We start from the raw sequence: 15,930 nt of genomic DNA, 5'->3' as shown, positions 1-15,930 counted from the left end.
AAATGTCTTTACGGGTCACATAAAATTGCTTTGAGAGCTGCATGTGGCCCAGGAGCTACCAGTTTGAGACCACTTGCATTTATTTTTTCTCCAAAAAACTGGACATGAAAAAATGTGAATGTTTTAATACATTTTTAGAAAATGACAGAATTAGAACAATGAATTTAATTTTTTCTTTTTTATATTAAAGAGTAATAAAGGGCATATTATTTTTTAAGAATTTTTTTTTTAAATTTTAAAACCACGTACTTTCGAATAATATCTAATTCCTCTTGAGTGCAGAATTTCCAATTATCTTGAACTTCATTCCACATATAATTGGCAAGATTATATATATTTCCTTTCAACACACCAACTTGTGAAATAACAGCAGCGATTCCTTTTCGGTCTTTCTCCCGAATTCCCTCTAAATGCAAATAAGCGTAATTTTAACTTACTTCAAAAGACCGATTATTTTAAAACATAAAATAATAATATAGAAAAAATTTAAATTAAACATAAATACCATTCATAAGTCTGACTAAAAGTTCTGGCTTTTTGTAGGGACGAACAGCTAATATGTGAATAATTCTATCTCTGGAAATATACGGAGAGGGAAGGGGGGAAAAAGATTAAAATTGAGAATCACAAAGATTTTTTATTTAGAAATAATAATAACAATAAAAAAATATGTGCATGCATACTAATTTTTATTATAAAATCACTGATAAAATTTTAAATGTAACATATTCCTTCAAATAATACAGTTCAAAATCTTTTAATCTTTTTTCAGTTGCCAATATCCACTCTTCAGATCTAACATTACAAAGATGATTGGTCCCTTCTGCAGAGATATGACCAATGAGGTTAACTTCTGTAGTTGAAATAATACTGCTTAAAATCATTGGATCTACAATCATGTGAAAAAATTAATAAAATCAAAAAGATGAGATAGGTTTTCATCCATAATGTTCTATCACATCTCTTTAATCAGTGCAAAGCATACTATAACATTGCGAAGATCATGGAAAAGGCAAACAACACTGAAGAAGAAAGCTACCCAAAAGAAGCAATGGACTTTTAATCAAAAGTACATTATAAGCACTGATGATATGCAACAGGTTTCAGGTAAGAAAAAGCAATTCTCAATAGAGGATAGGTTCACCACTCATCGCAAGTTCACCATTAATCGTATCAAGCATGATAGACGGAGCACATCTATCATTGCTCAGTACTTCGTAATAACGAGATGAGGCACCCTGTCCTATTCATCTGGTAGCACCGATGGCAGTTGTGAAATCATTACTAGTGGTTGGCAACACACTACCAGGTATCCCACATCCCATCACCCATGTATTTGACCAGATAAGTTCCAGGATAGGCTAATTCATACAACAAATATCTATTCTCTAAAAGGCTCAGTAACAGTAGCTATATGATAAACTATAGCATTGTAATCCATGGAAGAGAAACTCAGGGCCACCAGTACCTTGAAAAAGATACATGTTAGAAAAGAGAACCTCACAATAATAGTGATCTCTCCATAAAAGATATGGAGTTCCATACAGACTGCAAGTATTATGCCTTCCCAAACAAGAACTCTGCACCCTGCCAACTGGTGCCTTTCTACTGGAGGAGTGACTGCATGCTCCCACACTCTCTCTTACGTTTAAAACATCTGAAAGCACTGAGTCAAACACATTAAATCACATTTTGACCTTTAACTTCTCAATGATTCTACCTTGTGTACAGCCACCCATACATCGTCTACAAATCTGTGTATTGGATTATATCCCACTCTGACAGCAACTCAATACTGTTCAAATAAATCACCAATGCAGAATAGCTTTCCATGTTTTTTGGATATGGCTCTTCCTATATGCAGACAGTATGATGTTCTGCATTAGATGCATGTGCTCTGAAATAAAGGATCTATAGTCTTCTCTTGACTGGTTATTCTTATTCATTTCACTCATAATTTTCCCATTCTGTCCTTCATTTTTTGCCCACCAGTGTATTTCCAGTTGCCAGCAGCCACTCTTCAGATACAATCTTACATAGATGATATAATCAAGGTAGATAGATAATGCTCCAGTAAAACAGTTTTAGCTTAATGTGCTGACTTTTAAAAATTATGTCTCTTAACACTTTACCAACCGATAGCCTATTAATTGGCTTTTTATTGCCAACCTATACCAACCAATCGCCTATTAATCGACTTTTTTCGCCAATGCCTATCGATTGATAACCTATTAATCGGCTTTTTTCGCCAATGCCTATTAAACACTTTTTTTTTTTTCGGGGATACCTAAAAATAGCTTATCAATCAGTAGCCATTGCAATTGCAATTGCAATTTGCTATATCATTTGCATTTTATTATTAGTATTGAGGTACATTGCTCACTTGCATTAAGTGCGTTGCTTCGTAAACTCCCACATTTTCACAGCGTTTTTAAAAAAATTTTTGTTTACGATGAGCGAAAAAATGGTACTGGAGAGTTTTATTTAGACAATTTATCAGACTGACTTACAGTTATTCAGAACAGGGAGAATCTGCAGCTGAGCGACCGGTCGGATGCACGTTATGCTGTTGAACAGATAGCAGTTGGTAAAGTGTTAATTTCTCAGTACTTTCTTCATGTTCTTCAAAAGTTCACATGCCTATTAATGCCATCTAAAAATATTACATAAGAATCATAAGAGAATCTCTTCAAAACCGTTTTCTAAATATTTCAAGGCTACTAGAATGATGTATAGTCTCAAAGGCATTACTTTAAACTGCCAGAATCCTTGACTTATACTACATGCAGTTTCTTTCATGATATATTTCCAGCTAGCACTCTCAATCAGTAACAACCTCTCAAAAACAACACTGAAAAAACCATATATTTCCTACTAACATTCACATCAGTCTTTTAACAATCTTTGGAATTAATATCCACTAGCCTACAATCAAGAATACCTTAGACACTCTGGACCAGAAATAAATATTTTTAAACACTAAAATTTAAAAATCTATGATCCATTAATAATATTGTCCATACAAATATAACATACAAATAAAATTTTGAACAATTGCTTGATAAACTGATGATGAAATAATACTGAAAAACATAAAAAATGAAAAATAAAAATCTTTCAAAAGAAAGTAAGCTATTAATAAAATTTTTCAAGAAGCCTAAAGCAAAATTTTACACATTAAAAAAATACCTAATTGGTTGTCGCAGAAGCTCAGGACTATTGGCAAATTTATTTTTTGAGGCTACTCTGGCAAATTTTTGAGGGTCAGGCTTTTTAGGTAGAGAAATATTTGAAATCCCTGCAGATCCATTATTTACAACTTTAACAGGATTTTTAGTTATGGCTAATGAAGATGTAGGAGGACTATTAGGTTTCACAGAAGACAAAACCAAACCAGGTCGCTTTACTTTAACTTTCCGTCCTGAAAATACAAAACACATTATATAAGAGAACCAAGCATTTTCATATTTTAACTACAAGACAAGGTTAGACATTAAGACAAGGTTCAATCTAATTGTAAAATTTTGGGTTAAATATCATCACATTTTGTTTTTCTTTTAAAATGGCATGCAATTTTTACACAGAAATGAATACCAATTTTGTAACTAAAATAGTATGGTGAATAAAAAGAATTCAAATGCTTAATTAAAACATTAATTGTTTTTGTCAGGCTAAATAAGAATTTTTATTACCATTCTTAATGTCTATAACATGTAAAAGTGAAGACAAATTTACTAAAATATTTACAAATATCAAAGCAATCTATAGAGAAAAATCTATCATTAATAATACTTCAACTTAAAATTTTCATTAATTACTATCACAGAAAAAATTTGGAATTTGAAGCAAATGGATTGTGTTCATAAGAATTCAAAATTAGTGTTTTTAGCAGAATTAAAAACAAGTAAAGATTCCTTGGCAATAGTCTGGGACAAAAGTTAATCATCTAGACAAAGTAGAAATTTCTGTAATTTCAAGACAACATCTGTATTTAACAACAGAAAACGTTTTTTGCTAAATTTGTGCTTGAATGCAGACTTGCAGAATGCAAAAGCAGTTTTGCATACATATGTTACCTTAATTACCTCAATTTAATTTGTCCAGTGCAAGAATTTTAATTACAGATGGTACACTCAAGAATGTTGAACGCATTGTGAATGAGCTCTTTAATGAGTGTATTAAAAATTCATTTATTCAAGAAATCAAACACTGCTTAGAACAGCAAAATCTGAGTTTTAATGTTCTCCAGTTTTCAATAATGCTCCAGGGGGTCAGTGCTGAAGCCCTCATGACACTGCATCCAAATGTAGAGGCTTATTCCTTCCACTGAACACCATTCCTTAATCCAACCAATGGATCAAGGAATCACAACATTCAAAGCCTGTTATGTCAGGCATGTTTACACCTCTGCAAATAAAGGACTAGATGAAGGAAAGCACTGTACATTAATTGGATTTTGGAAGCAATTTGACATAAGACACTGCAGAAAAATGATTACACTTGCATGGGAACAAGTGAGTTCACCAACAATGAATGCTTGCTGGCATCAGCTCAGGCCAGAAGTTGTCAACAGTTCTAAAGGATTCCAATCAACTGAAAATGAAGCCGAGGAAATCATACAAACTGCAAAAGCACTACGTGATGAAAGATTTTCAGATGAAGAAGAATGAAAAATCAAAGAATTACTCACGAACAATGATCATGAAATGGCAAATGAAGAACTGAATGATCTTATAACACCAATAAATGGTAAAAGCTGTGACAATGAAGAAGACAACATGCAAGAGGTTAAACAAATTATCAAAAAAAGGCACAGGAACTAACTGTCTGATTTTGTAATTGAAACGGACTCAAAAGAATAAAGAAGAGGAAACTTTATAACTGGTACTGAAAAAGCTCAGCACACCTTACTGCTAAATGTTCAATAAATTAAGCTAGACAATGTCCCACGGAAAAATTACCAGCTATTTCAAAAAATAATTTTATCATGTACCTACTTAATTAAGTAGTAATAGAAATCCTTTCAATTAACATTTGTTTCATTCCCCTTTTAAATTACAATAATATTTAGATTTGTATAAATTAAACATACATTTAATTTGAACTATACCTAACCCAAACTGCACTTTGCAGAACATGATTTTACTATACGCGCAATGTGTTAATGACTTTCCACAATGACCCCACATTCCACAAGGGCTTACTGTAATGCTAAGACATAAAATTATTGATAAAAGTTTAAAACTGCGATTATTTTTTATGTATGGATAAATAAACAGAGATATTTTTACATACCAAGATGAGCACCAGCTGGTTTGATTTCTTTTGTGCTGAAAAAAAATAAAATAGATTTGATTTAGATTAAGAAAATAAATTAGACTTAATAAATTAATTAATTAATCATTAGATTAAAAGTGTGATAAAAATTATTTTAATAATATATAAATATAAACATTTAGTGATCAAGTATGACACATATTGCATCAAACTGTTACAAGAAAGTGATTAGTCCTGCAACTAGCTACACTATTTTCCATTCTAATGAAAAATAGTACTCATTTTTAAATTTTCTACATATGTTTAATGAATTTAGTTAATTTGAAAATAAAATTTTGGATCCCTTTATTCTGTTAATGAAGGTCTAGAATAATTACTCAAATTCTGCATCATCTAATATTTAACAAAAAAGGAATTTTTAAAATTTGAAGTAACTTAAAATGAATGATGGTCTTTCTTGGTAATTTTGAGAGCTTACAGACAATGAAGTGCATATACAGGAAGCATAATTTTTATAATGTTGAACAGAAAGATTTCTTATAAAATCCTTAAATTTACTTTGCTTGTACACATTTCATAAACTTCTTATACAGTAATTAAATAAATTCAAATAATGTAAGACACAAGAGGAGAGAAAATGGGAATTCAGAGTAAAATTACAAGAAAATTTACCAAGACTTTTTGTGTTCTTGTTCAGCAGCTGCCATTTTCACTCTTGTGTTTTCATAACTGTCTTCATTAGCATGGATATGCATTTTCATATCCAAACACCCTAATGACTCTAAAGACCTAAAAAATTCAAGATGCACACATATTTTCAACCATGAAGAACATACAAACTGGAGCATTAAAGGTTCTTTATTAACATGCAAGGTCTATAAATTTGGAAACACCATGCTAATTTTTAATTTTAATCAATGTTAAAATTAACAATGAATTTTTTATTAAAAAATTTCTACAAACAATACCATTCATAAAATTATTGCAATAAAATTTATACATTTGCCTAAAATAGAAAAGCCTTCATATTTATAGGATTCCAAGAAACATAGAAGGTATCTAAAACATGGGAGTATGAATATTCTCCATAAAACATATGGTCAGATAAATTAAATTACACTTGACTTGAATGCTAAAAGCAGGTAGAATTTAATTTGGAAGCTATTTTAAAATCTGACAAAATACTTTTAATACTTTGCATAGAAATATCTGTGTTTTCCATACTTACCAAATTTAGTTCAGATAGCATGTAATTTGTTTGTTAAATAAATAATGATATGAGAGCCACAGTAGTAATTATATGAAAGATTGTTATACAAATTTGCAAAATAACTCTTTTACAAAACCTTTCTGTAAGTACTATACATTTCAGCAAAACAGGATACATCCCTAAGCATATTTCCCTAGGTTGATCTTGAATAACTTCAAAAGTTGAATATAAACATTTAACAGTCACATGCAAATTAAAGAGTTTTAGGACAAATCAAATTATGCCCAAATCTCAATATGGAGCAAAATACTTGTGATGTTGCTCCTTATTGGTTATACTAGTCTTAGTAATCTTATCTTTACACCTGTTACTCAACAGCATGACTTCAAATATAACATATTTCTGAGAATATGCAATGGCAGTCTCCAAGACATCAGTATTGATAATTATAAAAGCAGTCTCCAAGACAACCAATTCCTAATTCTACAATGACCAGCAAATATGTATTTAAGGCAGCCATGAAAATCTCATTTTGTTATCAAACTAAAACACTTTATCAAAGACTCAATTACACAGCTGCATTTACAAACCTCACAATAATAGCAAAGTAATTTTATGAAAAATAGTTATTAACTGCTTCTCAACTGATAATTTTATACTATTTTCTAGCATGGTTGAACTCATCAAACAGCCTGTTTTCATCATTAATATACAGTTGTAATTCATTACATTCCTTAAATGTTATTAATTTCTCCATTTCCTAAATGTGCAGCTGACAGAGTAATAAAAGGCAACAAACTATTTATTTCTATTTTTGAATTTATTGCAACATATTATGTTTATTTCTAAGTTGACAATTTAAAGTATGTACACTGAAAACCATCTTGGAGGTAAGCCTTCTCGAAATACTCGAGTCATCAAAGAATAGGTTGTTCATTGTGTATTAACCCACCGAAGGATGGTATTGCAGCTGGGGACATCACCATGATGACCACTGTAGAATTTTTACCTGAAGAGACGTTGGGTAGTTATCACCGCCTCACCATCTTTCACACGTTTCATAAGCAAATACGTGGTGTTTGCTTATAAAACATACATAAAATCGAGTCATTATGGCATGATGGATACTACATCAACTCAAGGTGAATTGAAGGCCTCCTCCTGCACCTCCCTCTACAAGCTGAGTATGGTCAGTTCCAAAAATATCTGCTTCTCGTGATTCACTCTGTATAAATGCAGAAGAAGCAACACGTATAACACAAAAACCTTCTTACAAATTACTGACCTGTGTCCAGTCTGTCGAAGACATTCGAAGCTACCATGTGGTCCATCGGCTTCAACATTTGAAAGAGTGAAACTATAAGTCTGACAGTTACCATTCTGGGGTAGTCGTATCACCTACAAAATAAGAATCAAGTGTTTTACAGGTATAAAAACTATTCAAATTACTAGAAAATTTCTTTATTAAATCATAATTAGACATTGCTGCTATTTTTTTCAAAAATTGAATACATCAGATATGTTTCGCAGTGGATAATGAATTATTTTGTGAAGTCATTATCTTTTTCTAATGTAAATTAACATATAAATTCTCAGGCAATTATTATGGAAATTAAAACTTTCAGGTATACAAAAACATACCTATTTCTAAAAACACCAGACAGAAACTCTAGTTAAAAATTATCTTTAAGTAAATAACACTATTCACATCTGACACAAAGATAAATGGCAATTTTCAAGTGATATATTCCTAATTTATAATGGAAAAAAAAAGTTTTTTTTAAAGGTATATGCTTTTTAATGAACATGGAGTTTAGATGGCACTCTGAACTTAATGTATGGACATCAGTGAAAATACATGCATATGTAGCTCAAGAAAGTACGCATTTCAAAAAGATTTATTGCCTACAGCTCTTACACTGCACAGCACTGTCATTCCCAACTCAGCACACACACTGCAAATTTTTCTTCTTAAATTATTCACAGAAAGCTGTCAATAAAACTAAAAGAACAATTTAAATACCTGTTCTTGGACTTGACGCAATCTGGAAAAAAAAAAAAAAAAAAAAAAAAAACCTTGGAATGAAGCTTGATTATATATTCTAAGATCTGGCATAAATTTATTAGCTGCGACTAAATACGTTAACTAGCTATAATGTGGGAGAATTAACAAATATTTTCTCAAGAAAGCTTCCAAATAACTTATTTCTTGAGAACATGTTAACATAATAGTAAAATGCATGCAAACTTTTTCAAAAAAAAAAAAAATAATAATAATAATAATAAAAGTACAGCTGGGAAAAGAAACAACGATAGTAGTCAACTCTAAAATAATGGCTAAAAACTTAACTGTGAATTATTTCAAAGGGATGAAATTAAAAATCATACGCAGGTAATGACTTTATCCTTTTCCTGCCAGTTATGCCAGCCAGAGAAGTATAAAGACAGCTGCTATGTTATTTGGCACGGGTTCCAATCATGGCATAGATGATTTTAATTGCCTAATCCCTTGCTGAAGGTTGTAATATTCGATGCCCCTTGGGGTGCACCTTGAGAGCTTGGTGAAAATACACTAATTGACCGATAAGTCACTCCTGACAAATGCTTAACGACTAAGTGTTCATCCATTGGGTGGAGGGAGAGTTTCTTTTTCACACCTAAATCCTGTAAATTTAAGGAAGCAAAAAAGCTTTAATTTAAGGGGGAAAAAAATTAAGGAAGCAAAAGGCTCGTATTAACAGTAATTCAGAAAAACTGCAGCTGGGATAAGACACAATACATTCAACACTAAAACGCCTAAAGGATGGTCATGGCATTATTATCAGGAAGGGAGCGGTTGATGAAATTTAAAATCAATTACACTTTACTATCCCACGTTTTTAGCCCAAAGGGCATTAGCCCAGGAAGGCTATTAATTTCGTTTTGGCATTTTGCATTGAAAACTTTAAATGTCGGTTCACTACTATCATTGCCACCAAATACTGTCGCTCTGTGTTATAATTAAAGAAATTAAATAATGAAGAATCTGCATAAATGTTTCCCTGTTACTCGCACTGTGATAAAACAACGGTACCTAGAGCCACCAAATTTTGAATAATGTAATCTTCCACCGAATATGGGCATCTGAAAGTGCTAATTTGGAATTTGTTTTATTATCAATTTCATATTTCATAACACTTCAGTGAATTTTTTATTAATAAACAAAGTGAGCAATGGCAAAACTGTACCGAGGGGGGGGGACATTTTTATCTTCAGCATGCAACTGGAAATTCTAAAGATACACTAATTTAAAAATTATTTTGTGTTATTCCTGTTGAATTGAATTTTATGGTTGGAGTGCAAAGAACATTTAATAAATAAAGTTAGCATACAGAAGATTAAAAAATTGTCCCTTTAAGCATAATGCAAAATCTGAAAGCTTTCAGATTTTTTTAGGGGGGTGGGGTCCTTCCCGGTTTAAAAAAGCAATATCACTATAACATGAATATTTAAAATAAGAACTAATATTCACAAATATAAACAAAATACACTGAAAAAAAATTGGATAAAAACAGAATTTATCAAAACTATCAAAAATATAACAAAAACTTTATAAGTCATCTTTAAATAATAGGTTAATTTATTTGAATATGGCAAAGCAAAGAACAGCTGTCTGCATGCCAAGGATGCTTTCGGGAAGAATTTTCTGAGCAAAACTGAATTATGTCCATGTTTAAAAATTGAGAAAAACCGTGAAAAACACCCATGCAGCCAGCCTGTCGAATGGGCTGGAACATGGCTCAAAGTGCCACTATTCAATGGTCTTAGTCATTCAGCCCCTGATACAGTCCTTAAATAATAATAAGACTGCACTGTGCATTATAATAGGAATAATTATGCTAATTTTAAAATGAAATTCTTGAGATCTGAAAAAATTAAGTTATGTGGATTCATGACAAAGTAGACAAGGGTTATCTGTCTAAGCGGAGGGAAGCCATTGTTCAGGTCTTTTTGAAGGAAACAGGCTTATATTCTCTTTACACATGGTGAAAATCATGTGCCAATGAGCCATGAATGATATGATAACCACAAAAACTATCATGCAGCCAGGCCATTCTGCAGGATTTGAACCTGGGTCAAACTACTAGTGTTCAGTGATCTTATCCTTTGGTTGCTAGTCAGCCTGGTATTCTTAAAAAGTATGGTGAGATAGAATAGTAAACAACTTATGGATACCAAAGATTAATATAATTTATTAATGAATTTTTCCTGATGTAATGAAGTTGACATTCTCAGTTAACATCTTCGTTACAGTTCGTTACACTAATATGAACGGTTACTTCATAACCGTTTCATATTAGTGGCATCAACAAGCATTCTGAGTAAACTGAAACAAAGAATTGTTATTGGCATCTTTAGAGATTCTTTGACGTTATTTAATATTTTTAGATACAAAGCATCAAGTATCTCTTTCTCAAAAACGAAATGAGGGGGATGCTAAATAATTATGATCTTCCATATGTCCCATACATTAAACATGGTAGTGAAAAAGGTTCAAAATACATCTGCTGCTGTACCTCATTTTGCCAAAAGGAATAAAATCATTTATTTTCTTTGGAAATTCCCACAGAATTAAAATGATTCCATATAAGGTTACGTAGAGTTCAAAGCTTACTAAAATTGAGACTCTCTTTTTTAATACCCCCCCCAAAAAGACTTTTTAGGCTAAAATCCTAAAGTCACTACAAATATGAATGCAAAAATAATTTACATTTATATTTGTAGTGACTTAACAAAATTACAAAGTGCTAATGTCATTATGTCAGTAAAAAAAAAAAAAAAAAAAAAAAAAAAAAAAAAAAAAAGTTGAAAAGAGAAAGGGGGGAGAATTTAAGTATTTTAGTGATCTCAAAGTACCATGTGGGTGAAACATAGGTTTTAAGAACATATGATGCCCACATTTTTTTTAAAGAAAATGAAAATTTCTTATTAACAAAATAAAAAATAATAATTTTAGGCTTCACTTATTAAATTTTATCAAAACATAATATAATAAACAACAATAATAGTATCAGAAAGAAAAAAAATCAAATTTATATTTAAATATTAATTAAATCCTTGAGATTAAAAATTTCTATCATATAATTTAAATAATCATTAAATTATTTAAATTTTATTTGAAAAGTACGGATGCGCCCACGTACGCATGCACACAATGAGGGAAGAACTAAGTTTAACGCTGTTAAAAAATGTATTTCCTATATATTATTTTTTCACAGGAGAAAAAAATTTTACTATGTAATTTTTGCGAAATAATAAAAAACGATAAATGTAAATGCAAAATTATTTTTTTTAACAATAAAAATGAATTTTTCTGCGGAGAAAAAGGCAATCCAACTACAAAGATTTTATGAATGGACTGTGGTCGACGTCAGTGAGAACAGCTGGTTCTACGGTACTCCAATCACAGTCGAGCACAAAAATGCCAAAAAAATGCAGGAATTTGAGCACACAGTATACAACAAAAATTAAGATTCGATTATTAAACGCCACAGTACAGCTAAGTTCAGTTTCTGAGGAAAGAAAGTGTTGATCGCATCTTCAACATCGAAAAACTGACATTCTCCCTCTATTCCCCTACCACGTAAATACCTGAGCACCTTTTCCAATGGCGTACAACAGTTAGAAGATAAATTACTTTCAGTGACTTTGCAAACACAATCATTTTTCATGCATGACTCACGAAAATAAAAAGGAGGCGAATATTAACGGATTTTAGCAAACGGCGTTGCTGTATAAAAATAGAGCTGCGGGAAACACACACATATGGGCATTTCCTACAGATACAGGAGGGGGAGATAATTATTATATCCAACAGTTCCAAAGTTTCCTGCAGATACATACTTTTTCTTGCTTTCTTTTTTTATTCCTTCTTCAGTTCACACACGGTTATTGCCCCAGAAATCGTTAAAATCTTCAAAACTTACCTTTCCAGATGAAGGCACTGCGGTAATGCGGGAAAAGAAACCGCAACTGGGATAAGACACAACTGAACTCAACTCCAAAATAATGCCTAAAGGCTGATTATGGTATTACTTCGGGAAAAAAAAAAAAAAAAAAAGACAGAAAGAAAAAAAAACCTCTCAGCAGACATGAAGACCCAGGAATAAAAAATAAACAGAACGTGAACTGCTTTTGTTTGACAGCAAGGGCAGAAACTCTGCACGGATACAACCACCAAACGGAAAACCTACATTATACGAAATTAAAAGCCATCTTTCAAATCAGTAAGTGTATTATTACACATGAAAGCAACCGAATATGTCTGTCAACGAATATTAAAAGAAAATATTATTATTTCAACACCACCACCCCCCCGTCAAGGGGGGAAAAAAACTAACTTTTGTACTTGAAAAAAAAAAACTAAACATCTCCCAGAATACTCATTCGATTATCTTATACGCGTGCACATTTAAAGAAAATTATGATCGAAAATGAAGGAAACAGTTCTAATTCTTGATGTGCGTTGCTTTATGAGTACTTTTTAGGGTGGTGTAGATAATTGGAAATTACAGATATCTAAATTTTTTATTTATTTTTTATTTTTTTAAATTGTTAAAAACAGTCTGGCTCAGGTTACATGTATTTATACTATTTTTTGGTCTAATACATTCATTAAGCAGGTTGTCAACATCATGAAAATTGTGGAAATGTGCTTCATATTGCTGGAAATAAGTACTGGCTTGCCATGTATTCTGAATTCTTCCTTAACTTATGTGTCAGAATATCGTTCTTCCCTGTTTACATTTGATTCATGTAATCCTGTCCATATACACATTAAACAGATTTTTTTTTAGATTAGATGAATTTTTAAGATATATAAATTATGTATCTTAATTATAATAAATTATGTTTAAGTGAAGAAACATAAATTATGTTTAAGAAATATTTTAAATATTGTTTATATAATTATATAAATTATGTTTAAGTGAAGAAACATTTTAAATATTTTCATTACGTTTGAATGATGCCTACACTTTATTTTTGCGCCCATTTCGGCCAAGTAATTTCAACCGTGCTGTAGCTGGTATTTGTTAGTTTAAATATACCAATTTAAGGTCGAAGAAATCCCCTATAAAACCATGAGATTATCCCAACTTTCCCGGAACAGAAGCCTCACATTACAGTTTTGTTTTAGATGAGTCAAGATGCAACTATACCCTTCGCAGAATCAAGTATAAAAAAAATTTGAAATTACAATGCATAATTTTGGGCAACTCCCTCGTACTTCATGAATTAATTTTTAAGAGCTATTAAATAATCTTTGAACCACATTAATATTGCAAAAAAATACTATTTGAACCTACCGCATATTACAGAACGCTCACTTCAGAAAATAAACAATATAATTTCGCTTAAAAAAAAATCAAGGGGGGTGTACTCCTGATTTAAGTGCACTAAAATCAGGTTTAAATTAAAGATAATTTAAGCATCATCTGTTTTTCAAATTTAAAACAAAGCGGTCACGTGTGTAATCACTCTCAGAAAATAAAGACTGAAATTATAATGAGTAATTTAAGTTGAAAATTTTAAATAAAGGAGAATATATCATCAAGGAAATTTATTTCACTGCTTGAAAAAAATTATCGGATAATTTTAGAAGCAAAACAGAGGGAATGATTGAGAATTCAACAATAATTAGTGATGGAAGATTTATTAATTTCTCTCTTTCAGACCCAGTAATGGTAAGAAGGCAAAACTAATTTTATCGTTCTTTTTAAAAAAATTACGTACCGTAATAAAAACTAGTAAATTCATTTTCTAAAGTATAATCAATTGACAAGAGGGGGGATTTAAAAGGGGGCCTAACATGGATACTTTAGATTTATACCTTTGAACAGAGGAAAAATTTAAGTCTTTGAAGAAAACAGTGTCAAGCAACAGATATTATCGCTAGCAACAGATACTCAACAAGCAATTCATGGGCGAGTGAATGAATATCTAGAATCAGTATTGATTACCAGGATGACTGATATCGGCAAATGGTGGGCAGATAATACATACAGAGGAAGGAAGGTATATTCCTACCTCCATAAGATCATATCCAAGAAAAATATCAGTTTCTACAGCAACCTATACACAAATGACACAAAAGCCGACATCCTCCTTGTACTGTCACGTTAATAAACATTACACTGCCTATTATAGTAAGCATCCAAAATATCGCCCAGACATAGAGTCTCAGATTTTAGAGGATTCTTAAATCACCTTATAACTCGTCACACTATTATTCATTTCTCGTAAAAATAAGGAAAACAAATTCTGGGACCCAGAGTGACTTAATCAGTTCCCGAAGCATCAAAAATAGACCTTTAAAGAGTACGAGATTAGTTCTGAAGCTAGATTAATCCCACTTCCTGCTGCACTCGATTGATAGGAAGATACTGAAGTTTTGTTGAAAACATGATGCTCAGACGCATCTGGCAAATTATTTTTCTTCCATAACAGAAATGCAATGCCCAGAATTCTATAGAAAATAATAAGGGGGGGGGAAACTGAATGAAAAAAAATCTCAAATCTTCTTGTAAATCCTTCAATATCGAGACTTTTGACGCCTTTATAATAATGTGACTATTAATCGGAAATGAAATAATCAAGAATACTTTCTAATATAATATAATATTTCTAATATATATATATATATATATATATATATATATATATATGTTGTATGAATTTAAATCCATTTAGTGCGAATACAAGTTATTATTACTTGCGCAATTGCTGCAAAGTTAGTTAATAATAATTTATTTCCTAAACAGTATTGATTAATTGATTATATTATCTCCTAAGTTTAATTAAAGTAGAATTATTTTGAAAGTGTGCATCCATACTGGTAAGTTATATTTTGAAAGATGTTTTGAAGTAATTATTTGAAAGTAAAATGTTAATAATGTTTTAACGGGGACTGGAGTTAAATCATCACGAAGAATAATATTTCAATTGTAAAAGGAAAAATTAAAACATGTAATTATTGTCATTGATCGGAAATTAGTTGACTTTTCAAGGGGAACAAACCAACTCCCGTTCAATGAACAATAATTGATAAAAATACGTAAATATGAAAGTGTTTCGTCTTTACTCGAGTTATAAGTTAAAGCCAAACCGGCAATTCTAGTCAGGCCAAATATTTCCGCGAATAGTTGCTACTCAAAGAACTTATTCTCATGAAGCATTTTAGTTAATTTAATTTGGAGTAAAAATCAATTACTGTACAGAAATCCTGTAAAACTCGAGTAACCGTCCCCGACACTATCATCTTTATGTATTTGAGTACTATATTATTTGTAGAAATTAAACATTGGAAATTGTCATTATGAAATCGAATTCAAAGTAAAGTTGAAATAAACATAGAAGATTATAAAAAAGATAAATAATGCAAACTTTGTAAAAACAAATCAAAG

The 15,930-nt window shown here is 31.1% G+C and overlaps 1 protein-coding gene across 2 annotated transcripts in view; it reads right to left on the bottom strand.

Moving 5' to 3' along the window:
* Positions 1-15,930, bottom strand: part of Su(Tpl) (Suppressor of Triplolethal) — a 162,682-nt gene that overhangs the window by 23,546 nt on the left and 123,206 nt on the right. For both annotated transcript variants that reach the window (XM_035374206.2, XM_085820529.1), the window contains 6 exons: positions 7,773-7,885; positions 5,950-6,066; positions 5,296-5,330; positions 3,190-3,421; positions 506-576; positions 250-406 (listed from right to left, as the gene is read on the bottom strand). In XM_035374206.2, coding sequence (XP_035230097.1) covers positions 250-406; positions 506-576; positions 3,190-3,421; positions 5,296-5,330; positions 5,950-6,066; positions 7,773-7,885 — 725 coding nt within the window. The remainder of the gene's footprint in view (positions 1-249; positions 407-505; positions 577-3,189; positions 3,422-5,295; positions 5,331-5,949; positions 6,067-7,772; positions 7,886-15,930) is intronic.

The sequence above is a fragment of the Stegodyphus dumicola genome, chromosome 7, assembly GCF_044657685.1.
Source record: "Stegodyphus dumicola isolate Sdum_Otavi_A_Nest chromosome 7, ASM4465768v1".
Taxonomy (NCBI): Eukaryota; Metazoa; Arthropoda; class Arachnida; order Araneae; family Eresidae; genus Stegodyphus; species Stegodyphus dumicola.
This window is presented reverse-complemented; position numbering and strand designations above follow the sequence as displayed.